Genomic DNA, 27,916 nt, shown 5'->3' on the forward strand with positions numbered 1-27,916 from the left:
GGATTCAGCCTTGGAAATCATGTCTTTGGCGATATTAACGCAGGCCCTTTTTGCATGAAACTCAGAACCATTTGGACCAACTTTGCAGCAACACGCCAAATCATAAAGTATAATGCTCAGAACGGATCCATAAGCAATTTTTAAGTCCTCTGCCAGTTCTCTGATGGTTATTGATGTTTTAATAAGTTTTTGATAAAGACGACTGGCCACTACGTTCGTCATCCCCGATGGGCTCACGATCTCTTCTGAAGCGTTCATGCCATTCGCAAACGGCTGCTTTCTTAAGAGTATCATTAGCGAAATACTTTCCCAATATTTCTAAGGTCATCGCCCCATTGATTCCATTTTTAGCGTAAAATTTAATACAAACTCGTTGTTGCAAATTCAAATCCATTTTTAAAACTGTAAAAAATAGAAAACACGGAAGATGGTGGTCCATAGGGGTATCTGTTTTATGAATTGGGCCTACGCCACGTTAGAAAAAAGATGCCTGTATGATAACATTATCACCGCCATGCTATATATTTTTTGTGTACCATAAAGGGAATCTTGCTACTCGGTGAATGCCAACTTTGATTCATTACTGCACAAAATGTCTCCAAAAACTCATTGGTTTTGATGTGTGCTCTTTGAGGAACAAAAGTCAGGGTTTTTTGGATGCGCTATGCAGCCACGTATGTATGTATGTAAGTATTTTCATTCAGCCGTGAAACATATTAAAAAATCTGAATCAGGTAAATTAGTATCGTGGAAATAAGTTCTCTTATTTGTGCTCTAACCGATACTACTTGCATGTAAATGAGTTTTGCGAGGTAGGGAGGAATATATGAAATACCGACATGGGTACATGTTGCTACTTGGTAAATAACTTTTTTGAAAAATGTTAGTAATTAATAGTAATTGTTAGGGTGTGCTGTACTCGAAATATTTGGACACTTAGTATTTGGTTTAAAAGTATAGATGCGAAAAGTATTCGGTATTGAAGGAAACATATCGAGTATATAATCGTATGTACGTGTGTCGAATTGTCCCTAGCAGTGATGAATATTGTGCAATAATTTGATAGTTTCGTGTAGGGGCATTTTAGATAAACGATATCAAAATGCTATATATTTTTTAATTGGAAGTGATAGCTTATTTATTCTGGGAATACTTTGGTTGCGAAAGTTCGGACAAGCATTAGATGGTAATAATTTAAAGAAATTGAGAACCAGTAGTAATGCCACTGCTAATTGAAGTCGGGGCAATTCTGGCTTACATTTGAGTTTGCAAGAACTCTTGTACTTTTCAAATAGCCGAAAAGTATGCAATTCGGATAATAGCAAGGACCACTAACGAAGTGAAGAATTGATTTATATGCATTAAATTAATAAAGTTATGGGCATTACAAATGCAACGGGTAGGTGCATTTTGTACTTACATATGTATGTATGTCGTACGAGTATGTATAATAGATAACGCAAGATTGGGAAATTGTGTTTGTATATGTACATATGTACATACATTAGGCTGGTCCAAAAAAATCTGTTTCCTTGCTGCTTCCTTATTTGTTCATTGTCGCATTAATTCTTCTTTTTATTAAAAAGTAGATTTTCAACATTTCCCCAAACGTAAACATTAAGCATAATTTCGCCATATTGAAATTTATCGAAAAGAGATTTTTTTATAACATATTTCGGATATAATAATATGGTAAATGCAATTTACTTACCAAAATGGTAATTTGAAGTGTCTAACAAACAAATTTTAAAGTACGGTCTGTCTAAGCTATCAGCAGCCATTATTGATGAACGAAACAGAAGGTACATATGCGGATATCGTTGTTTTATACTGCAAAGTTTTGTATTTGTTTTAGAAGAAGAAGATGGACTCTCGAGATAACTTTGAGAAAAAAAGATGATGCATTTTCTAGTCTGATACCTGCGAAACAAACCAAAGAATATTATATTTAGGTCAACAAATGTATGAAGAGTATTTTTAGATTCACGTTTACATAAATAAAACAATAAACTTCATAATATATATGTAATACTTTTGTGAATAAAATAGGTAGTAAAACTCTAGCTCAACATTGCAATTCTGTTCACGAAATATCAGATAACTAGAGTGTTTTAATAAACCACCCTGTACCGTAACGCGGTCTTAAAAAGCTTTAGATATATACATATGTATATAATTGGCGCGTACACCCTTTTCGGGTATTTGGCAGAGCTCCTTCTCCTATTTGTGGCGTGCGTCTTGATGTTGTTCCACAAATTGAAGGGCCTGCAGTTTCAAGCCGATTCCGAACGGCAGATATTTTTCATGAGGAGCTGTTTCATGGCAGAAATCCACTCGGAGGCTTGCCATTGCCTGCCGAGGGGCGACCGCTATTAGAAACAACTTTTTCTTACCCACCCGTCTTCAAATATCCCATTCTTATAACAAAATAAACAAATTAGCATGGCATGTTAATAAGACCACACAAATCTTTTTGTTGACAGTTAAATCGTATCTAATATTTATTTTTATTACAGATATATAATACAAGAAAAAATACTGCGTGTATAAAATACTTAAATTACTCCCGAACATTTCTACAAGTGACTTAACATGGGGGAAAGGAAATCTTCTGTCGAATCGCCCAATATACAAGTCATCGACAAATCCAATATTCTCTTGGTCACAGCCAACGTTGGAACTCTCTTTGAAGATGTGAGTAAATACTACGCATTTGCAAACAGCGCCGCTATTGTGCATTTGAAATTATGGAATGTTCTAGGCCATTGAATAAATTTCATATTTCGTCAATGCAATCTTTCTGAAGGTCAAAACATTTTTCTAGTAATTTCCCAATTGTTTCTAATTTGCCAATATTTTCCTGTGACAAGCAAACGTACAAAACGTTGTTGTTGGTCCCGTGCAATCACCTTTAATAAATGCGCCTTGGTATGTGCTACATCTGTATTTTATTGCACGAATGTAAGTAACTTTAGCTTCACCGCTATATGAAATTCAAAAGTTCACGATCAAATGACACTCTCCAAGAACAGTTTGAAGTTTTCCTCAATTTTTTAATAAAATGGAATCAAACGTCTAGATTTCATTCGCATATATTCTGAGAATTTTACAGTATGAAGTCTAAAAGTTTTGTACAGATTATGAGACTCGCAGAATTTCTCTCTCTCTTCAATAAGAGGTGTAAATAAATCTAATTTTTTTTATGCTATCTCCCTGTGCATTTTTAACAAAATGATAATTTTTACTTGAATACAGCAACAACATTTATTCAGCGTCGTTTGAGTTTTTAATTTGCTTCACCTTCAAACTGAAATGGTGCTTTTACGCTTTTATCGCAGCTGCAACACAAACACGCCCCTAATGGGAATGTCCGAAACTTTAGATTTACTTATAAAGGATTTTTCAACTTGAAAATTCTTAAGATACATTTAAATTTTGAATGCAATGAGTAGAATTCGTATTTAAGTTCATACGATTAGGAAAATATTATATTGATCTTATATGCTTTACAATCCTTAGCCCTTAAGATTACTGCATCCTTGGCTTAAAGAGTTTATGCTGAAAATTAAGGAGTTACGCCCGCATTTCATGGCTCTCCATATGCAAGAAGTAGGCGGCAAAACTTATGAGAAAGCATCAAATTCAGTTAAAGAATTTGTCAAATTACTTTGTGAAGATGCTGCAATGCGAGATTTTTCGGCTGTCCAAATATACATGGATGAAAACTTTAATAGTTTAGAAAATTTTACGGTAAATATTTAGTTCGATTTTTAATGACTTTTATTCATAGCGTTTGTTAGGCTTTAGGAAGTTTGTATTTCGCTCACAAAAATTTAAGTAGTATTCGGATATGGAACTTCTCGAATGCCACATGGGAACAGCCTGCGGGGAAAAGTATTTACTTTGGCAATATAGAAAACATTTCTACAAAAGAGAAATCTAAATTTCCTCTCAAACTTTTTCCTGAGGTAAGTTAATACATCAACATATAAATCACATGTATTAAAATTGTTTACATGTTTTTTCAGTGTAAATGGTCGAGAAAAGGATTTATGAGAACACGTTGGGACATTAATGGCACCGTCGTAGAGTTCGTAAATATACACTTATTTCACGACGCATCAAATTTAAAGGCACGCGAGGAGTGCCCCTCTGTTTACTCCCAGAGGAGGAGACAAGCATTAATTCATACATTAGAAAGGTGACTATGAATATAATAATATTTTCAAAATAAAAATGCAATAGTTTATAAAAACGTTAATCCTTCTAGGTTCCTTACGGACAAGGTGAATGAGCCAGTACCATATTTTGTTTTCGGCGATTTCAACTTTAGATGCGATACTGAAGGTGTTACCAAGGTAGGTAATGTCGTTAGCTTTACCTGCTTGAATTTTTTATACCCGTGTGTACTGAGATAGATATAGACATATGTATGTATGTATTGTACATCAAAATGCTACTAACTGCACATAACATTGATACTGTTTTCCGTATTCTTCGAATTCCAGTCATTTAATTTTCTCATCCATTTAGTATTTTAAACATTTAGTTTAAGCTTACTCATTCTCCACTCTCAAATGCCCTTTGCAAATCGAACAAAATTGTGGCAATTTTCCTGAGATCCTGAGATCTGCTTTCCAACTAATTGATTAGTGTTTCACCGACTTAGTTAACATTTGATTTGAAGTTAAGCCGGACCTTTGGTAGATCCAAGCTTGACTTAGGTACATATATCTGGCTGATCTGAATAGATCTCACATAGACCACAAGGATCCATAGTGTTGCCGGTGCTGTTGGAGTCGTGTTAAACATAATTCGTGTTACATGACTTGGCGAGTTTTAATAAACAGTTTAAACTTTTGTCAGCAATATTCTTCAGAGATGAAAAGTATACCGCGAGAGATGAAAAGTATACACGCGTCCTTCTGGAACAATCCCATTTTAGCTGCGTGATATGGAGTGAGACAACGTCAGTACTCCAACCAATATTTTACATTCCTTCCTTGGGAGTGATAAAATAACGTTGGTTGTTTTCCGTAGCATGATTTTGTTAATCCTGTGCAAGGTCGAGACTTCCCATATAGACTGTGCTTCTAGAGTTAGCTCCTCGTTTAGTTCCATCTTCAAAACCGAGAGTGATATATGAGAGGGATATATGTATAATATGTTCAATGTACTGATCCTAGGTATATATGTTCAATGTACTCACCCTTAGCAAGCTCGTCAACTCTCACAATTCCCTTATTTCTTTGTGCCCTGGTACCCAGTAAATTGTGACTTGACTATTTTCGCAGAGCTCGTCCATTTTAGATCTACAGTGTTGCACGCGTTCCGAGCTAGTCATTAAGCCATTATTGCTTTAATAGCAGCTTGACTATCGATGAAGATGTTTATGCGAGTGTCGAGGGGTTTGGTTACAGGATAGATCTCAGCTTGAAATCTACTACAGTGATTAGGCCGCCGTAGCCGAATGGGTTGGTGCGTGACTGCCATTCGGAATTCAGAGAGAACGTAGATACGAGTCTCGGTTAAAGACCAAAAATGAAGAAAAAGTTTTTTCTAATAGTGGTCGCCCCTCGGCAGGCAATAGCAAACCTCCGAGTGTATTTCTGCCATGAAACAGCTCCTCATAAAAAATATCTGCCGTTCGGAGTCGGCTTGAAACTGTTGGTCCCTCCATTTGTGGAACAGCATCAAGACGCACACCACAAATAAGAGGAGGAACTCGGCCAAACACCCAAAAAGGGTCTCATATATATATACATATATATATGATTACGAAGTCTGAAGGACTTTTGAAGATCAAACTGCGTGCATAAGACATTCGCTTCAACTCCTTCTGTAATTTTAGATCCATCTGTAAAGAAATTGTAAGCGTGGTGATCGGATTTTAAACCCTTCTGCTAGTCATGCTGTTCTATTAACAACGCCAGGCCTCTTGCCAAAATTTACTTGTAAAATAACGTAGTCTTACCTTCCGATTATATATGTCTGGTCTGTTACATTGATCAAAAAGCCTTTGTGAGAATGGTCCAGTCATCCTCTGTCTTAGTTCAGAACTTTTGGCTGATCTAAAGATTTTATAATTTTATATTTTCAGGAATTGACTAAAAATCTTACGGAACATCGTGTATCAACCAGCAATGTAAATAGTGCTAAAATGTGCTACCGCGATGAAGACGGAGAAAACGTTTTAATTATCGGGAAGAAGGAATTTAATCACGTGAAGCATCAAAATAAATTTAAAGAAGAATGGGTAAAGTATAAATTTCAATATGAGCACAACCAGAATGCACCTATTTCTCTTTGCATGAGTTAAGACCGAAAATGATACATATCCTAAAATGATTAACTTAATTCAAACCAGGCCTCTACAAGGGGAAATCGTTAAGATGCATTTCTTAAATTTCCTTAAATATTCGTTGTATTATTTATGTACATTAATTTTTACCAGGGAACCGGTCTCAACTGCCTATTGCAGATTACCAAAGCCGATGTAGTCTTGTGTACTTGACTGCGGGCCTATAAATGAAGGCTTTGAATGAATTTGAGCACTTCTTCGGGCTTTTTCCATATTACCAATTTATTTGAGTGACCCCGCCTAGGTGAGTATGCCTTCGCGTTGCGGGAGCTGCATATTCACAAAATATGTGTTCAGGCGTTTCATCACCAAATTCGTAAAAATTACGACGCTTCTTTTTATTAGTCTTAGTTTCCTGATGTGATAACGAGGACTGCAATGTTCCGTTTAATTCTTAAGCCCTGTCTATCCAGGTTTAGGAGATCACTTCGCGCTCTTCCTGAAGGATGTATAAATTGGACTTTTCATCCATTCATCCAGTGCCCTGTGAATTCTGTGTCTTTTCAGTCGTTGATAACTCAGGATTCCTATTACGGGTGACGAGAACAGTGAAGCATTCCCGAACAAGTTCAGGTCCCATTATGTGAAACTTCAGTGCTGATAAGGTCAAAGAATATACATAGATTACCAGGTTTAGTCATCCGCTATGGATTTGCTAAAGTAGAGTAAGATTTTAGAGGTGTAACCAACATCAGACCGCTAACTAAATCTCACCAATTTTAAAGGAATCAGTTGATTGGCTGACATAACCGGGTCATAATAGCGGTTTGTTTACGAAAAAATTAAGATTGTGTTGGTGATATACGAAAAATCTCTACACGGTCTCCGCTCATTTTGATTCGTTGCTCTCTGAACAATAATTGATTGGACGAGTGTGTATATACGTATGAAATGAATCCCCGATGACCTGGCAGCCAAAGTTACTCGCCCAATTTTTCTTCGGATGGGCAAACCTTGTAATCTATTATCCTTGATATAAAGGAGACATTCTTTATATTCACTAATATCAAGTGTCTTCTACAAGGTTAACTAAAGTGATAAAAGAATAATATCCATCTCATAAGCTAAATTTCTGATTCTTTCAGAAACACGATTTGTTTCATAGGTTTTTAAAGTATGTACAGAAATTCACCTTTAAAAAAATGTGCTATCGACGACTCTAAAATATAATATTGTATATCAAATCGAATTCTTCTTTTTTAAAGCATCTTTTTAATCCAACCTTCACAATACTCTCTGATTGTTTTGTTTTAGTTTGGACACTCCAAAAATTAAATAATTTTCTTATTGTAACAAATAAAGATCCTTGAACGAATGTTAATGTTAATTTCAGTTAAAGAAATACGATGGAGATTGGGATATTTTTAGAGGTATATTATGCGAATACGACATTCCATTTCCACCATCGTATCCTTATAAGGAGGAACCACACTTGCCAACAGAATACATGATAACTCGCTGCCCTTCATGGTGTGATCGAATTTTAATGAGCCCTCAAATTCCAGAAACGATATTGGCTTCTAAAGAACATAATCCGTACAACGTTATTGGAGACAACGTTTGTATGGGCGACCATAAGGTAATTAAATTAACGAAATATGATATATAAAATTAACGAGCAAATTAGAAATGAACGAACAATTAGGCATTAACACGACGGATGCAGCGAACCTTCATAAGGAGCTTGGACTCGTTGCTTCTTTGGTGTCAGAAGAATCGCCTTTCTTTAAATATTATATAAGTATATTAGTTTTGGGAAAAATAAATCCATTAGTTTCTCGATATTTGCCCATAGCGATCAATATATCGCAAAGTATCGATCAAACAATTTAAAGTTTATGTTCGTTGTCAAGGTGACACTTCACACTAAAAAAATATTACCTCTTCAAAAGCTCCTAATGACTTAAACGTTTCCTTCTCTATTTTGAACAAAACATTTCATTCTGCCCTGAAATTAAGACGTTGGCTTTATTTTTGATACTCATTTTCTTTAAATTTTCACAATAATTTTATTATTTCTAAATCTCAATCAGTTTTAGGCTTCGTGCATCGTCACGGGTCGATTTTTTTAGGCCCTTAAACCCTAAAACCGGGAACCAAATTGTTATCATATTTTTCAAAAATAAAAAAGTAAAAGCCAAAAAAGTATCGTAGACAAAAATTGTCGATGTTCTTGAGGTGTCCAGGAGCACTCCTATAAAAATCCTGCATGGTTTTTATTTTTTCAACTTTTAAATTGTGACTATTATTTTTCCGGCAAAACTAAAAGGCTCAATTAAATAACAAGCAAAACCTTCATTTCAATTTAGCAATAGGTACTATTTTCATGACGAGTTTTTCAGGTGCGATCGAAATATTGATCCTCAAGAAATTTCCTATTGTAAAGTTGTTGTTGCCGCAGAAGGAGCTGTTTGGCTATTGAGAAGATGTGTGTGCAAAAATTGTATATCCTATCCTAAATCTGTAAAAATTCTTTATATAGTACTTTTGCTAGACATACTCGCCGGGAAGAAGTGTCGGGCTTCAGTAGAGTTCCAGTTTTTGTATTGTAGTAATGCACGTACTTGTCCCATTCTATTAGGCAGCTTTCGTGTACGAGTTTTTTGTTGAACTTGAGTAGAATTCAGAGAGAACGTAAGTTTGAATCTCGGTGAAACACCAAAATGAAGAAAAAGTTTTTTTCTGATAGCGGTCGCTCCGAATGTATTTCTTTCATGACAAAACACTGAATAGTTGAAATACAAGGTAAAGTCCAAAATAAACAAGACTGAGCTAAAATAGAAACAACAGGAGCTTAGTTCTGATAACTTCGAGTTTATTTATTCAAACTAGTCCCTTCTGGCCTCGATACACTGTTTTGAGCGATCTAAAACTTTTCGAAAGGGTGTTTCAGGTAATTTACCGGAATGTCCTTCAGGATGTCGGTACAATCCTTTTGGATGACCTCTACGGACACAAAACGTTTTCCTCTCATAGCCAATTTTCCAAATAGTTTTTGGTCCCACAGTCGGAAAATTCAGCCTGCACAACGAAACATCCGGTAACGGACAGAGGCTGATCGACTTCGCCGCGGCCCGAAACATGGTAGTCTGTAGTACCAGATTCCAGCATAAAAAGATACACCAAGCAACCTGGCTGTCTCCTGATCGAAAAACGCGAAACCAGATCGATCATGTTGTGATAGATGGAAGTCAACCAACTGATTGGATCTTATCAGTGTGGCTTTAGACCTGGAAAGTCTTCCATCGACCAAATATTTACAATACGCCAAATCTTGGAAAAGACCCACGAAAGGAGAATCGACACACACCATCTTTTCGTCGATTTCAAAGCTGCATTCGACAGTACGGAAAGGAGTTACTTGTATGCCGTGATTTCTGAATTTGGTATCCCCGAAAAACTAATATGGCTATGCAAGATGACATTACTCAGTATCAACAGCGTCATCAGAATTGGGAAGGCCCTTTCCGAGCCGTTTGATACTAAACGAGGCTTCAGACAGGGTGACTCGCTGTCGTGTGACTTCTTTAACCTGATGTTGGAGAGCATCGTACGAGCCGCAGAACTTAATCGCTCAGGCACAATATTTTATAAGAGCGTACAATTGTTGGCGTATGCCGATGATATCGATATCATCGGCCTTAATAACCGCGCTGTTAGTTCTGCCTTCTCCAAACTGGATAAAGAGGCAAAGCGAATGGGTTTGGTGGTGAACGAGGACAAAACGAAGTACCTCCTGTCTTCAAACAAACAGTCGGCGCACTCGCGTATCGGCACACACGTCACTGTAAACAGTTATAATTTCGAGGTTGTAAAAGACTTCGTTTATTTAGGAACCTGCATTAACACCGATAACAATGTCAGCCTTGAAATCCAACGTAGAATCTCTCTTGTCAACAAGTGCTACTTTGGACTAAGTAGGCAACTGAGTAGTAAAGTCCTCTCTCGACGAACAAAACTAACACTCTACAAGACTCTCATCATGCCCGTCCTAACGTATGGCGCAGAAGCTTGGACGATGACAACATCCGATGAAGCGACGCTTGGAGTGTTCGAGAGAAAGATTCTGCGTAAGATTTTTGGACCTTTGCACGTTGGCAACGGCGAATATCGCAGACGATGGAACGATGAGCTGTATGAGCTTTACGACGACATAGACATAGCGCAGCGAATAAAGATCCGGCGGCTACGCTGGCTGGGTCATGTCGTCCGAATGGATACAAACGCTCCGGCTTTGAAAGTGTTCGATGCGGTACCAGCTGGTGGTAGCAGAGGAAGAGGAAGGCCTCCTCTGCGTTGGAAAGATCAGGTGGAGAAGGACTTGGCTTCACTTGCTGTGTCCAATTGGCGCCGGTTAGCACGAGAAAGAAACGACTGGCGCGCTTTGTTAAACTCGGCCAAAATCGCGTAAGCGGTTATCGCGCCAATTAAGAAGAATAAGAAGAAGTCACAGGGAGCCATATCAAGCGAATACGATGAGTCATTGATGGTTAAAATGCGATTTTTAGTAAAAAAATCAGTCACAAGAGTGGATCGATGAGATGGTGCATTATCATGCCATAAGCGTCAGTTTCCTCCTTTGCGGTATTCAGAGCGAAATCGACGAATGCGATGTAACAAACGCTTCAAAACGCCAAGATAGAAAATTGCATTGACGGTTTGGCCCGTTGGCACGAACTCCTTGTGGACAATTCCCTAAGAATCGTTAAAACAAATGAGCATCGACTTGATTTTTGTTTTCTACAAACGCGAATTTTTTGGTGGTGCCTCGTCTGGGTCCTTCCGTTCGGCGCTTTGACGCTTAGTTTCAGGTTCCTGTTGGAAACACCACGATTCATCACCGTTCACAATGTTGTAAATGAAGTTCTCGTCATTTCTCGCCTCTATAATGAGGTCTTTCGAATGATGAATTCTGAGCAATTTTTGGTCCTCAGTTAAATTGTACGGAATGAAACGTGCACAGATCTTTCGTAAGCCCAAATGATCAATTAAAATGCGATAAATCGATATTTTGGAGATATTCAACATCGATTCCATGAGTTTGAACAATAATTTCGGTTAATTTTTGATAAATTTACGAACAATATCGGTGGAGTTTTCATTAAAAAGATGGCGCCATTAAAAAATGTTTATGACGCCAGTCTTGTTAATTTGGACTTCACCTTGTACATAAATATATGTAGCTTGCTCCAGACTTGATACCACAGATAAATTGTTCATTTATTCTCGAAATGGAAATGCCAAAATTATTGTTTATCCGCTTTTATTAAGATAACGAATTAATAAAAATTTATATTGTATATTTTTAATTGGCAGTTTTTAGTTTATTTATTGAGGTGTAGTACCGTATGCTGACGATTAATATATTATAAATTGGCAATAAATTTCTTAATCTATACAATCAAATACATTTAAATAAAATCACTTCGAAAATTTCCACATATCTCAATTTTCTCCCAAATGTTAACTCCCACCTTTATAAGTTCGTCGAATGAAGTTAGTTTTTTACCTGTTTTTATTTAATGCACCTTAATGAATATTTGTATTGTGATTTTTTAATATTAATATGTATTATTAATTTATATCTTATATCTTCTTTCACAGCCGGTGTACTTAAACGTCCAGTTAAAAACAAATCAAGGTATTTATAAATAAGCGTTTACCAAAACATGAAATAACAGTAATAAATCTATGAATTTATCCTGGAAAATATATGTATAACCTGACCATAACACCCATGTAGATATCATACATTCAATATTGGTAGAGATATTATTATTTATTCTTTTTTAGGTATTGTGAAACCACAAGCAAAAGTATTAGACTGTTTGCATCACATATCAAAGATGATACTTTCCAATGATTCAGATAACTCGGGAGAAGGATGCAAGATGGAGCCTAAGTCTCAATTTATAAGACTCAATCAAAAATTTGTCAGTGGAAATCGGGAATTTTTATATTCTGGAATGATTAAAAGTGACGCGAGCGATTGCATTAAAACAAAATGTTTGATAAAATCGGATGTTACTAATGTCTATATAATTTTAAAAGAAACGCAATTTTAATTAAATATAAATTATAAAGCTATATGACATATCTCAACCAAATATATGTATGTTTGAATTTAAGGGGTCAAGAGAATACGCCCTAGCATTTTGTTCAATCAGTTTTTTGGCGCTTATTGTGTGGAATACCAGGACGAAGCAATTCTAGTTGGTGGCACAACAGCAGCTGATTTTGCGATTTCGTGTTTTGAATGTCAGGAAAAAAAAACAAATTGCAAAAAAAATTACATGTAATGTTGTTGTTGTTGGTTGAGTACCTTCACTATTGGTTGTCAATGATGAAATATTCTCAATTTGAAGTGTACGAATAAGTTCAACGAATAAATTAAAATATCTTTCACTCACTGTCGGTTAATCAATTAAGGATTACAGGACGTTTATGATGAATGGCGCGAATTACGTCGCATCAAGTTCGCTAGTTTAAAATTAACTTATGACACTGGTATTGAGATATTTTGAAAACATATTTTTACGAAAAAAATGGCGATGGAGCTGCAGCGTTGCCTCTTTTGAAGCAAATGGTTTCAGCTGTCCTTCGCACTCAATCGCTACAGCAAGTCAAAGAAAGAATCAGTTTGAATAAAACAAAAAAAAATTGGAAATTCCAGCACTCTCTGGTGTTTTAAGAACATAAGATTTCTTTAAAAAATACCTCGATTGTACTTAATTTGATTGTGTAGAAATGTGATTGTATAGACAAGCAATTTACGAAACATAATGGAACTGAATTTTATTTAAAACAAATATGAATTAATTTTCCAGTTTATAAAGACTGTTTTTTATTAAGTTAAGTATAATTTATGTTGTTTATGTTATTTGAATTTGAATTTTTGATGATAAAAAAAAGTCGTAAATTGATAACGAGTGGATGCGATAGTTTTATTGTTGCAAAATATTTTCGAACTCATTTTGAAATACTCGAAAAACTTTTGCGGGCTGTCGGACAATTCTTGAAGTAATGTTTGGAATTCTCCTTATCTCCTTTTATGGAAAATAAGTTGTTAACATACCCTATTTTTCTTGTTATCAACAGTAACACAAACACAAAAAATTACACTTTATTGGCACGGCGTTAACGGCAAAAAAAAACTGCACTTAGAGGTATTTTCATAATTCGTGGTTTCAAAATTTAACACGCATCACTTCGTTTTTATTAGTTTGTTTAATTTAAAAGACACAATTATTTAAATCACAATATTACCAGGCCATTCACTGAATGTTTACAAATAAGTAGCTTGTCTTATTTTTGTTTGTTTATTTGAATTGATGATGCGCCCAGGAACTCATTTAAGTACTTGGCAGCACTGCCAATCAAGGCTATGTCCTTAACAGCATAATTTTGTTTATATAAATTGACAGATAAAAGTTAGGATTTCTTTTATTAGAAATAAGTTATTCAGATAATCGTGGAAGAAAATAACATTTCATCTAAATAAAATAACGCAATGAAAGCATAATTTCCATTTTAATTATTCGATAAGCTTTTTAGCTTTAAAATATCTGCGTAAATATAAAACCTGCCATGTAGCTAGACCCAGTAAGCAGCACATACTAAAGATACTGAAAAATAGTACCCGGCTATTTGTTTTCTCTGAAAAATATGACTTCAAGTTAGGTAAAAAGAAGCAATAACACAAATATTTTGCTTACCGTTTGTGTCTCTCATTTCCTCCTCCCTTTTGCGCATTAAAGCAAAATCTCGTACAATCGAGTCTGATAAATCTTCTAGACGCTTAAGCTCTACTTCCATCGGTTTAAGCTTTGCTGCTTCTTGAATCTAAAATATATTTAATTTTATAAGGTATTAGCGTTTGCTTACATCAAGAACGTGAGTAATTTTCTGCGATATAAGTACCTAAACAAAAGTTCGAGCAATAAAATATAGATAAACCTGGTAACCGATAATGCTGAGACATGGAGCTTACCATTTACAGGCAGAATTATGTACAGCCGATGGCGCGCAGTGCAATACGATGGAAAGTACAAGGGTAACCCTACGGCACAAACCTTACGAGAAAAATATACTACTCTTTTGTATAAAAGAAGCGAGAGCAAGATAATAAACAAAGGGTTTCGACGACTCAGGAATTACCATATTGTTATTATATTACCACTTCGACCTGAAAGATTTATTGGTCCCCTTTAAGGATTCAGAGTATTTATTCGAGCCCTATTCCCTCAATAAATTTTAGTATTAGTCCTATTTTATTGAGTTTTATTTCCTCGCCTGCTAAATAGGTTTACTCAGGTATTTGTATCGCTTAAACACCTGTGCTGGGCATCCCAGCACATGTTTTGCCGTTTCATCTTCCTTCCTACAATACTTTGTGATCTCTGACCGTCTTTGGAATAACTTACCCCAAAAATTAAGGGGGTATTCTAGTCTAGAAATTTGAAAAAATCGAAAAATTTTTTTTTCAAAATTTGATAGTTTAACTATTCAAAAATATCTCCCTAAAAGGATTTTTCAAAATTCGAATTATTTTCGAAGCTACAACTATTTTAGTGACGTGGCAGCTAAACTGGTTTGAGCGGACGGCGAACTTCAAACGTGTCTTTCTCGAAACTACTTCTTTCGATACGGTCGGCACGATATCTCAAGTTCTAATCAACCGATTTGCTTGAAATTTGTCATGAATATTCCTTAAATATATCTCTATCGTATGAAGCTCGAAAAACTGGAAATTTTAATATGTGTAAACAATTCGAGAAAGCTTAAAAATAAGAGAAAAATCGACCTCAATTTTTTGAGTAGCCGCCATTTTATGGAAAATTTTTTTTTCCCCGTTTTTTCTGGTTCATACGATAATGACATTCATATTAATTAAGAATTTGTATTTTTTTTTTTTTTCAGATGACCACAAGGGTAGAAATCGTGACGACGGGGACACTGCCTTTTTTTCCCCCCTTCCACTTCAAGGACGCATAACTCCATGAAAATTCATTTTTTTTTTTCAAATTTATTTTGTGTGCTCCTAATATATGAATAAATAAATGATAAAAAAATGTATCGTAAAAATATCACTAGGTTTTTTTTTATTCATCGTCAAAAAATGCTCCCCTTAAGGCCGGCGGGCCAATTAAAAGGTCAAAAAAATCGATTTTTTTTTTTCCTGAAATCAATAGCTTAGATATTCAAGAACATGAGACACAAATTTTCAGAGTTAAATTCCAAGTATTTGCATTATTGTTGTACTTTGAAGCGCGTTTTCTCGGCTTTTCATTTTCACGATTTTACCTAATTTATGTACACGATTGCAAAAAAACTAAACGAGCTATCCATTTCACTCAAAATGCGTTATCTTCAGTATTGTTTTCTCTTCTATGTGAACTAAAAAAAAACATCCAAAAACTTTTTTTAAGCGACTTTTTTACCCAGTGTTTTACGTGTTTCTCCCAATTTTCTTAGTTCACATCGAAGATAATTACATCAAAATTAATCATCTTTTTTTTTTTGTTTTCAGATGAAAATTGCAAGTTGTATCTTGTACAGAAGTTGGATACTTCAGTGGCAAGGCGCTCTGGGAATCTATTGATAACTCGGCTTACAATATATTGTTGGAGATTGTACAAATTTTTTTTTTTTAGTTTTAAAATATACATTAAACTATCCCCAAAACTTCATTTGGCTAATTGTTTTTTTTTCTCATCCTACAACGCTTCGCGAAAACTACTGAATTTAGGGCATCTAATTGGCCCGCCGGCCTTAAACGTATAAAAGAGAACTTGCGCTTCAAACATAAATTGTTTCGTTTCCTTGGCGAATATTTCTGAATGTACTCAAATGATTTCTCATTATTTGAATCTATTCAAATTAATACCGGCTCCTACTACTATTATTTTAATCTCTCTTTCCTTTTTAATACTTTCTCCAACCTCAACGTCTTTACCACTAGCTATAATTTTAATATTGTTGTTGTTGTTTGCTGTTAATTATTTTATCTACGACTTAATTATATAAACTATTCTTAAAGTCAATCATTGTAAACATAACCCATTGCTGTATGCTTGCCTATAATAAATAAATAAAACAAATAATTCCAATCTTTAAAATGGTTTAAGTTGTAGTGTTAATCTACTCATTAATTTTAAATGAGAGTAAAGAAGTTAACCTTCCTTGGCCATAAAATGGCTCTGAGCTAATAAATGGAGAGGACGCTCATTTCCTGACTAATTTATCTGCCAGTTCGTTTCATATGTAGAATCCATAGGATCCGTACCTGATTGTTCTGACCTGAGATATTCAACTTATCAAGACATTCCAGCACCTCCGGTCCGCAGACACCTAGAGTTATCAGTCAATTATGGATTTAGCATAAGTTCTACTAAAATATGATACTGAAGACAAACCGAGAAGAAATATTTGCCTTGTTCTCTATATCCTCATTTCTAAATCTATTTGTTACTTATATATTTCAATATTCATAGCATAAAATTATTTGTTTCGTATCCTACAAATAGCATCCATTTGCTTTCCTTGATATCGATTGGGTTCTTCGTTGCAATATAGGCGTGGTAACTTGCAGCTTTACAAATAATTTAAATATTGCAATACCTTCCCATCCTAATTTTCAACAAAAACATAACATTAAAGTTTTTACTGTTCACTAGACAGGGCTAGTTTACTGGGGCGGCAGCCCTTGGTCGGGAAAACCCCCAGTCATTCCGATAACGTAGAACCAGTTGCTATGGGAATGTTCTGGATATTGTAGTAGGTTAAACTCTTACTTATCCAGAATTGACCCCGACATACCAAACATATGTCCGGCATGTGAAGGCACCCCGAACGACACTAACCACCTTTTCACATTCCCTTTAAAACCTCATCTAACAGCCCTCCCTCTGGACCCAACCTGTCAAAACAGCATGTTTCCCGGGGCTACCTTTAGATCAGCCAGACGAACACGACCGGTGATATACCCTACACTGACGGGTCAAAAAAAGACAATTACCCGTTTATTATTTTATGGCGCGATTTTTTATTCCAAATTTTCAGAACAGATTAATGGAATATTTTCCATTAAAAAAGAGATGTCATCAGTTTTAAATCATATAAAGTTTTTATGGAATTAAAATAATTGAAATAAGTGCTTACCTTCATAAGAAATTGGCAACGTGGTTAACAAATTTACAAAATTCCTATACAAATAACTCGAAAATTATAAGCTGCCCACAGCTAAAAGTGGGCATATTTGAGGAGGCACTTCTGCTTTTCGGCATCACTTTTGCCTCTAAAATCGGTTGTCCTCATTTCAAAGCCAACCACAAAAAGCACCCGAGCCGTAAACTGAACAATTGTCTAATCTTTGTTTTCAATTTAGGTATCAAATATTATACTTATGTAGTTCTCTTTACTTACGCCTTCATAATTCCTAGTCTCCGCACCCTTTTTGGTAGTAAGGCTGACTTCCTGTTCAATGCCCCTTTGATCTGCAAATATATTTTTGATAAGCATATTGCATATTGCATATTGCATGTAATCTTACGTGGCGGAACTTTTGATATAAAGCAAATCTCATATGTATCGTACACCTCCGACATAAATGTAAACTTTCCTTTCGTTATATGTTCTCCCTTTGACAAAATGTGCCCCTTGGTGTCTCTAGCCTTTAACGTTAATATTTTCATTAGAATATACATTTTTATAGTTTTTCTACAACGGGTTGACTTACGATGTAATCAATTATTTGTCCGGGTACACTAGATACTTCATATTCCCCTTTAACCAATTGGTTTGCCTGGATGTCCTCCTTAAGACACTTTTGAAAATTAGGCTTAATATTGAACATAACACCTCTCACAAGGTGTATGAAGAAAAAAACTAAAATTAGTCGTAAAAACATGCCTATATAATTTTTTATTCAGGAAACTAACAGACCAACTGCTCTAGTTACGGTGAGTTGGCAGCACATATACAAACATCGATTACAAACATCGATTATTTCAACTTGAAACGATAAGCAAAGTATACACGCTCTAAATGTTGGTCCAACATGGGCATATTGCATGGTTGAACGAGATAAAATTACAACCATTGTACAGTTCACTAAGTAAAACTATTCTCAGCTGGTTGTCAACAAATGGCCACAGCTGAGGCTCTCGTGTGTAACATGGTTACATACAAAATTATTTAATTTTATATAAAATCAAAAAGCTTACCAAATGCCGTAAAAATTCAGATACTTCGCAATACCAAGCATTATTATAGCTAAGAAATATATTAAAAATATTTGTTATTGAATATGCTCAAGCAAAAAGACGAAGCCTGGGAAATGATAGCAACAAAACACACAAAAATATCACTAGTTAAACCTACGCATATTTACATACGAAATAATTCTACACTGTGTTATAAAATTTTTCTATGATACCTCAATAATCGAAATATTTTGGAAATTTTCAATGCAAGTTATTTCCCTGGTTAAAAAGTTGAAAATTCTGAAGATAATTTTTGAAATCTGTTGAATTTTCGTGAATGTGGAATTTTTGTGAATCACTTGAACATCGCCGAACTGCAAAAAATAAGGCATCTGAAATATATACCGAAAACCGTTCATTTTAAGTTAATGTCGAGATTTATATATATCGCGTGAATTTATATTAAAACAAGAGAGATAAGTAAAGGTAAATAGGGTAATAATATTAAGCTAATGAATTATACATTAATATTTTTTTTCCAGGAGGAAAAGTTCATAAAAAATAGTCAAAACTGAAAGAATTTAAATTTTGACCTGTATTATTTTAAATAACAAGCAGGCGCTTCTGAAATAGTATTACACTCTTTAGTAATACACCAAAAATCATAAGGAGTAAGATATATATATGTCAAATACTTTGTAAATCGAAAACGTGAATTTCATTTTACATGGCATTATAAATATATTTTACAATACGTTCACATATATGTAAGTAAATGATCTACTTTTTCGTGCTTAACTCCCAATCCGTAGTTAAAATCTCAAAGAGTAAGATATATATACATATATATTTCAATTAGTTTGTAAATGGGAAACCTGCATAAATCTATTTTACAATTCACATATAAGTAGATGATTTACTTATAGTGTTGATAAAGTATTCGATACACCGAGTATTTTCGAAAATATCGGGAAAGCCTAGGAATTGAGGTTTCGGGTATTAAAGTAGTCATTTAACTATGTCTACTATCGATAGTATTATTGAAATCCTAGTTTGGAGTCAGTTCGTATAAATTCCTGAAATGAAAAAAGAATTAACTCAAATTTTAATGGAGGGGTGCTATAGGAAAGAAAAAGACGTAGAAAGTAAATACATCAAATTGCAAGAATCTCAGATGATAAAACATAATATATTCATCGTTTCGGAATTACTTAATACTGGACTCAGCGCTGCAGCTTTGGGATTTTGCATTCAATTAATAGAGAGTGGTATTCACCCACAGGCTCTTGCAGAAGTCATTTACAAGATAAGGGAAAAGAGATATTGAAGGATTTTTTTTTACTGAAGCCACTTTTATCTGATTAAGAAAATAAATAATTATATGTTACAATCTTGAAATAAAGAAGTCTATATGTGGGAGGAGACGCTAAGGGCCAATTTGCACTAACGTTAAAGAAGGTGAAGGATTACTTATGTAAAACAAAAGTGTAAGTAATGATTACTCTGTACAGAATACCAAAGGCGGTGGTGAATTACACCAATATGTGAAGCAACATGTCGAGTTAATGGGTAACAAGATGAGGAATCGATTTAACTGTGTTGTGAACTAAGGATTTAGCGAAGGTAACTTGGGAAGCCTTTATAATCTGCAAAGAAAGAAAGTTTCTCCTAAATGCGAGCATACTGGGAGGTCCTTATAAGGTGTTATCAGATTGAATTATGTAGTGTATCGTATACAAAAACTGAAATTTGGACGGGGGAAGGAAAAGGTAGTTCAGCTATACAGATTGGACCCATTTAGATCGATGAACTTGGTATCTAATGGGGACACGAAAGGCAATAAAAACTAAGCGAATGAAATATTAAACAATATGAATTCGCTTTGACACCATATGAAGTGCACGCATACGGGATAATCAGCCTTAAGTTACATGTGTGAACGTAAAGCCATTAAGTGTTGAAATTAAATAAAAAGTTGTATTACCATTAGTTATGACTTTAATACAGTGATCGAACTAAGAGGAATTACGGAGAGACGTTTATTTGTATAAAAGCGCTATTAGTCAGGAAGAATTTTGCTTATTTAGGGAACATGTGAAGCAGGTTTATGTGACTTATAATTAAAATAAAATTTTACATTTTTAAACAATTGAATAATTTTTTCCAACACTTCAAAAAAAAAAAAAATTTAGTTGGCACTGATAAATAATGAATTTTTTTTGTTCGCTTTGTTTCCTTATGAATTTTTGAGGTCGTTAGCCAAACACAAATTTACTCAAAAGTGGTCGTAGTACCGCCCGTTTTATTAATTTTTGCGTGGTTCGTTTTTCGATGAATGTTTTGCCATGGCTTAATCGAGCCTTCTCATCTTTCTTAGTAAAAGTATATATAGTCTATATCTGTGTCGATTCCGTTATGTCAGTTGCACACAACTACCATGTGAACAAAATTAAGATGTTAAGATACCTTAAAAGACTGCAGGTAGGAACAAAATACTACATCAAGAGTACTTGTTCATATTGCATTAACTTAAATATTGGAAATTAAACGCTGCTACCCAGTTTTGGAGAATTTGATGCGAATACATTTCTAAACTAAATATGTGGCTTACAGCCAAAATGATACAGTTCAAAAAACAATACTTATAAATGTTGTAACGAATTTTCTTTACGTTAAAATTAAATAGATATATCGCAATAACTTCTCTGGGTTCGATCGCTGGATTGTCAAATAAAAGCCACATATTAGCAACACAACTTGCTTTACTTTATTGCATTACTTTCACCTTACGACTGAATAACTGTATTACTTTTCCTTCACTCGTTGAACATACCATTGACTACCCTAAGCGCATGCACCTCTGCTTATATACAACTGCTTAATATCTATCGTTACTTAATGTTGACATAAGTGATTTGGCTGCATTATTTTGGCTGTGAGCCACTTTATGTATGTTGTATTTTATGTTTATATTGGAATATTAAATATAAATTTTAAAGGTGAAAACTCTCATTTAGTTCTTTATGACTTTGTTTTAAAAATAGGGTGGCTAACTGTTGTTTTAACTTTTAAAAATAATATTTGATTTGCCTAAAGTACATTTTTGAATACACAAAAGTACAAAACAAGCAAACTTCGTTTACAATCCTGCAAATTACCATCAAAAATTGTGTTTTGGATTAAAAGTAGGCATCGAGGAGATGGTATTTTCAAACGAATTTTCCATGCACTAAATAAACAAAATCGTGACGTCGCGATTTTGACACCAAATTTGTTGTTAGTAAATGTTGCAAAGAAAGAGAACAAGAGAATTCAAAAATTGAGTCCGACTGTTGCAAAAATGTAATATATTCAGGGTTGAAAATTATCGAAATTTTATTATAAAATATAATTTTTATGACAAAGTACTGCGATTTATACTCAAGTGGGATTTAAAAACATTGCTGTTTATTAGATTAATAGATCTAAAAAATCTTGTGCATTTAGGATGCCCACCGTTCCCCCTACAAACTTTGTCGTTTAAGTCCGACGAAGTTGCCTCATCGGCTAACTCAACTTGATTTATCTTGGATTTCCTTGACATCGTGCAATGCACTTACAGAATTCACACATTTTGTTATTAATTCAAAACTTTTCGCACCGTTTCAGAAGCCGCTAGAAAAACCGAAAATTAAGTAGCCAAAACTCGTAGCTAGACAGATTTCTGCTGCGAAAATAGTCGGCAATTGTTTATGTTTGTTTGCTATATCATTTGGGAAAAACTGGTGAATGCAATCGTTCGTGTGTACCGGCATTAATATATTTCGATGACTCGATATATGTTTTACATCGATTATTTGGTTTGGTTAAACAATGGTAGCAGATTTAGCAAAAGTGTCTTTATAGCCGTAATTTTCTGTAGACAAGTATTTCTTTCAGCGATGCTATAAGGGACATTGATGAAGCAAATATTAGGAAAATAAATTCACAATGGCAGAAGATCTACAAAATTACAAACTGCAGTTACAGCAGGTAAGATTGCATTTGTTCCTTGTTTTCAGTTTATTGTAAACTATTATTAAAGGTTGAAGCGGGGTTACTGACGGATCCAGAAAATGAGGAATTGTTAAAACTGAAAGAAGGTTTATTAGAAGTAATTGAATTAACCAGAGATTTAATTCGAACACAATTCGAAGAGCAGAAAAAGTCGTCTTATATTGAACCTGCGTCCAGTGCCTCAATATCAGCATATTACGATGAAATTGAAGCAGCTCTTTTAGAGGCAGAAAAATTGGTGACTACTTCGCAGAACTGGAAAGTTGGAGACAAATGCCAAGCCAGATGGACCGAAGATGGCCGATACTACGACGCAATTATCGAAGATATAACTGCCGAAGGAGATGTTAGTGTAGTATTTGATGCCTATCAAAACCGAGCAACTACTACAATCAAAGAATTACGGGATTGCACCACACGAAAAGAAGTATTTCCTTCAGCGAAGTAAGTAAAAAAATTGTAAACTAATCACCATATTGACTACAGTGGTAGAGTGTAAGTGAAGAATACGCATTGTTTTGCTGGGAAAAAATCAAATAAAAGATTTGATAGATCTTTTTATGCTGATTACAACCGTACAACAATAATTATCAAGTTAACGGCCAAACGCGAATTGGCCCAGTTGGCCCCAGTATTAATATTTCAAAAACACAGGCTAATTTTTGTAGCACTTGTATTTGCTTTTACTAATTACTGATTATAAGTGATATCCAGGAATGATAGAGAAACTCAATTCGCCTTGGGTGATATCAGTATAACAGCAGATTAATTCGCCTTGGTACACAAAAGTCGAAAATATGTGTTTTGTTTACATAGTTTGTTTACATTATTAATGTGAAATAAAAGTGGGCACGGTTTAATAAATCTTAACACACTCGTAATTAAGAGTCCAAACTTTATTTTAAAACCAAATTCAAAATTTCTTTGCACTAATTTAGTAAAAAAAAACTCTGAGATACGATCGTTTTTGTTGTAAATTTCGTAATAAATTAATAACTTTAATTCTGATAAAAGCACTGTACAAGCAGATATTCTACTGCTACCATCTTTAGAGAAACACAATATATTGGCTTTGGGTTAAATATGCCTAAGTATGTTTTGTATTATAAACTTTAGATCTCACACTCTTAGATTAGAACCAGTGGTAATTTGCCTTATTTTATATAATTCTTAATTTCTTTTACCATAGACGTCATCACCCCAATCAAAAGGAATATTTGAAGAAAAGAAAACAAAAAAAGTTACTACGCTTCAAGGAATTAGAAGAAGAGCGAGAGTCCGACAAGAAAAAATGGCTAAGCTTCACGAATAAGAACTTAAAGAAGCCTGGAATGAAAGTAAGAAGTATATTTGCATCTCCTGATACTGTTTCGGGGCGTGTGGGTATCGGAACTTGTGGAGTTTCCGGGAAAGGCATGACTGAGTATACGGTCGGGGAGAAATACCGTAAGGGTTTTTAATTTTAAAAATATAATCTGTCAATAATATTATTGTGAAATAAAACTAATAAAATTCGGAGTAGTCCAAATACAGGTAGTTATTTTTATTATTCGTATCACTCAAGCGAATGGAAATCAGTCTCTTTGCGCTTGAATGCAAAAGCAGAGTGACAGTTTAATTCGAATGTTGGAGCGGTGACATTTTTTGTCCCTTGATTTTCTGGTAACTACGCTCGATAATTATGTTATCAGCTAACTCTGTCACTCCGGGTTTCCATTCGGCTCGTTAAACTAGCGGGGAGTATTTCAAGATCGATATCAATGCCATGCAAATAGTTTCAGCGCCATACGAAACAACGTGTCGTGGAAATTTTATTTGTCTCCATGAACGGTCTGCTTGGAGCGCTTCTGCTTCCGCGCCAGTGACTTCTTTGTGGGCATCAGTCCAAGGCTGCTTTTGTAATATCTCTATGAGGCTTTCGAAGTGTATGCTCAATCCATTTCCATACTCCAGAAATAAGTGTTGGAGGTCGTGAGAAAACACGCACAACACTGCGGAGACAGGGATTGATGAATGCTTGGAGAGTTTGTATGTATATCGCACATTGTCGCGTTTCATGTCTTGAATCCATATAGAACGACAGATTTCATGTTTAACTCAAAGACCCTTAGTTTCGTACGCTTATTTATATACGAAGATCTCCACACTTTGTCTAACATACCAAATATAGCGCGACTTTTCGCTATTCGATTGCGTGTGTCAGCTGCTGATCCGCCAGTTCTGTTGAGGATGCTTCTGAGTTGGCGTATCTGGAAGATAAGAAGGTATAATACTTGCACTTCATATTTTTCACCTGCTTGCATTGTTCCTGTACTTTCAGAGTTATGTTTCGTAAAAGGTTCTTTAGTAAAGGTTCTTCTATATCAAAAATGGAGAGATTGGATGAGAGCGCTAGTCTTCCACCGATCTTAAGGGTACTTCGAGAGCTTACACTTAATTTTAACGCTTAAATTTATGAAAATCAATGAAAAAGAAATTACTAAATGAAAGAAATAATGGAATGTAAACAAAAAGGCAATAAGACGACTTACCAGTCTGCGTTGCTAATCAGCCGAGAGTGGAGACTCCTTTTTGACAATCGAGTGCAAGATAGATTTCAAAGCTCTGTTTTTATACCAAGCATGTTGTGAACGCTGCAAATGCCCAGAAGGGATTCAACCCAATATACGCAGCTCAATTAGCCTTTCAAGACAATATTACGAGTGTGAGAAAGGCTTCTTGGTGGGCTCACCCAGCTGCTTTACGAGGTTTCGGATATGTTGGAAAATGGGCATTATGAAATATCTTGAGCGACTCCTCATTCATCGCTCACCCTCAATTTTATCTCTTAAGTAAATCTTTCTGGACACAGTGCAGACGAATCTTGTGGACCCGTTCCAGTAGGATCCTCTTTTAATAGTAAAAAGTAGCGTATTTGCTCTTTTTACAAGTAGCCATGTCGGCCGCCGTAGCCGAATGGGTTGGTGCGTGATTACCATTCGGAATTCACCGAGAGGTCGTTAGTTCGAATCTCGGTGAAGGCAAAATTAATAAAAACATTTTTCTAATAGCGGTCGCCCCTCGGCAGGCAATGGCAAACCTCCGAGTGTATTTCTGCCATGAAAAAGCTCCTCATAAAAATATCTGCCGTTCGGAGTCGGCTTGAAACTGTAGGCCCCTCCATTTGTGGAACAACATCAAGACGCACACCACAAATAGGAGGAGGAGCTCGGCCAAACACCTAACAGAAGTGTACGCGCCAATTATTTATTTATTTATGTCTTCAAATAGAACAAAATGATAATACCGGCCTTTTTGAATATGATCTGAATCGGGGCCTCCCTTGTCAGCTTAAAGAGTGCCAGCGCATCAGCGGGTTTAGTCTTCGTTTTTTCCTCGAGCTAATTGGTGCCAGTTGGACAAGCCATGGCTTCTTCCACCTCATATTGATACTTTTTTCAAATCAAAGTAATTCTCCCTAAGATATGAACTAGCCAGCAGATCTTTATTCGCTGCATTATGGCCATGTTGCAAGGATCCAAAAATTTTCCGCAGAATCTCTCTCGAACTCTCCAAGGGTCACCTCATCGGATATTGCCATCATCCACGCTTATGCGTCATACAATAGGGCGGGCATGACGAGAGAGTGATAAGCATGATTTTGGATCGTCGAGAGAGGACTTCATTTTTACATTACCCACTTAGTTCAGCGGCGGCCGCCATAGCCGAATGGGTTGGTGCGTGACTACCATTCGGAATTCAGAGAGAACGTAGATACGAGTCTCGGTTAAAGACCAGAAATGAAGAAAAAGTTTTTTCTAATAGTGGTCGCCCCTCGGCAGGCAATGGCAAACCTCCGAGTGTATTTCTGCCATGAAAAAGCTCCTCATAAAAATATCTGCCGTTCAGAATTGGCTTGAAACTGTAGGTCCCTCCATTTGTGGAACAACATCAAGACGCACGTCACAAATAGGAGGAGGAGCTAGGCCAAACACCCAAAAAGGGTGTACACGCCAACTATATATACATATATACATATATGTATATACTTAGTTCAGAGTAGCACACTACGTTGGATAACATTATTATCGGTGTTAATGCTAGTTCTAAGTTAAGGAAATCCCTTATAATAGGCAACATTACCGTGGGTGTCGAGTCGCTAAATGCTTGTTTAATTACGTACTATTACTTTGTCTTGTCCGCGTTCATCATCAGATGCACACACTACGCTTATTTATTCAGATTTGAAAACACTGAACTTACGGAGCGGTTGTTAAGTCTGATGATACCGAGATCATCAGCACACCAGGAAATACAAAAAAAAAATATTTACATACACATATATAAAAAAAATATATATATATATATACGTATGTATATATACACTCTTTGATAGCATCTGATTAAAGAAAACATACAATAGGAAGTTACTCTGTGGGGAGAAATGGGACGCACCGAATTTTTTCACGAGTCTTTTTCATGGCATGCCGTATTTTGAATATCTGGCCCATGGTTAATTTTTCAGGTTTGAAATTACACTGAGAAGGTCTAATCAGTTGGTTGATATCAGCCATTGCTTCAACCATTCGCTCAATAGGATCAGCTTTTTATGGATAGGGCAGAGCACACTTAAATACAAATTAACAGGCATGCGTTTATTCGACCATATTTTGCATGCGCTTTTCCAGCTCCTCGCTACCGTACGTGAATAGCTCAGCCAGTAGTCCATCGGCTCTCGTAGCCTTTTGTTTCTTAACTGCGTTATAACTATTTGCACTTCGTCATGGTTCGACAACGAAACGTTATTATTACGTAATCTCTTTATTGGATTCTACAATTTAAGCAAGCTATTTCATTTTTTCTTGCAGGAAATCATTCCGGTTTTGAAATTGTAAGCCGCCGAAATATCTGATAAAATTTGCCGGTGTATTTCCTATCGACCGGCATGCCAAGTTCTTTGCGGCCCGTACTTCCGTTTCTTGTTTCTTAATTCGGATAATAAGCCACTCTTCTTTTCTCAATACTTGGTATCAATCACACCTGGCTCGCGTTGTACTTCCTTAACGTACAATTTGTGTCCACATGTGAAACCATGGTGGTGTGAAACTAGGGTGTGGCCAAGATCAGACCGTTAACCAGCTCTCAGCGCTTTTGAAAGAGTCAGGTGATTGGACCCATGTGGCGTCCGGTCATGAACATGATTTTTTTACGTATAAAATGAGAATGTGTTTGTGATATATGAAAAAAAAAATCGGCACAGTCCTCACTCACGTTACTTCGTTGCCATCTAAACAACGACTGATTGGACGAGTGTGTGAATACGTGTAAAATGAGTGGG

General features: G+C 35.5%; 3 protein-coding genes across 3 annotated transcripts; 2 read left to right on the top strand and 1 right to left on the bottom strand.

The window, feature by feature from the left end:
* The first annotated feature begins 183 nt into the window (after positions 1 to 183).
* On the top strand, positions 184 to 12,458 carry LOC128866503 (inositol polyphosphate-5-phosphatase A). Its single transcript, XM_054107311.1, has 10 exons — positions 184 to 1,186; positions 2,517 to 2,694; positions 3,520 to 3,750; positions 3,801 to 3,968; positions 4,029 to 4,201; positions 4,271 to 4,358; positions 6,101 to 6,256; positions 7,695 to 7,940; positions 11,966 to 12,002; positions 12,155 to 12,458. Exons 2-10 carry the CDS (start codon positions 2,593 to 2,595, stop codon positions 12,424 to 12,426), a joined length of 1,473 nt encoding a protein of 490 aa, XP_053963286.1. The 5' UTR covers positions 184 to 1,186; positions 2,517 to 2,592; the 3' UTR covers positions 12,427 to 12,458.
* Positions 12,459 to 13,786: 1,328 nt separating this feature from the next.
* On the bottom strand, positions 13,787 to 18,351 carry LOC128866515 (transmembrane emp24 domain-containing protein bai). The gene is made up of 5 exons (XM_054107323.1): positions 18,099 to 18,351; positions 17,913 to 18,033; positions 17,786 to 17,856; positions 14,077 to 14,203; positions 13,787 to 14,017 (listed from the first exon to the last, which is right to left on the bottom strand). Exons 1-5 carry the CDS (start codon positions 18,267 to 18,269, stop codon positions 13,896 to 13,898), a joined length of 612 nt encoding a protein of 203 aa, XP_053963298.1. The 5' UTR covers positions 18,270 to 18,351; the 3' UTR covers positions 13,787 to 13,895.
* Positions 18,352 to 22,391: 4,040 nt separating this feature from the next.
* On the top strand, positions 22,392 to 24,129 carry LOC128866522 (survival of motor neuron-related-splicing factor 30). Its single transcript, XM_054107335.1, has 3 exons — positions 22,392 to 22,575; positions 22,628 to 23,043; positions 23,789 to 24,129. The coding sequence occupies exons 1-3, from the start codon at positions 22,534 to 22,536 to the stop codon at positions 24,057 to 24,059; spliced, it is 729 nt and encodes a 242-aa protein (XP_053963310.1). The 5' UTR covers positions 22,392 to 22,533; the 3' UTR covers positions 24,060 to 24,129.
* Positions 24,130 to 27,916: the final 3,787 nt, after the last annotated feature.

The sequence above is a fragment of the Anastrepha ludens genome, chromosome 2 (assembly GCF_028408465.1).
Source record: "Anastrepha ludens isolate Willacy chromosome 2, idAnaLude1.1, whole genome shotgun sequence".
Lineage (NCBI taxonomy): Eukaryota > Metazoa > Arthropoda > Insecta > Diptera > Tephritidae > Anastrepha > Anastrepha ludens.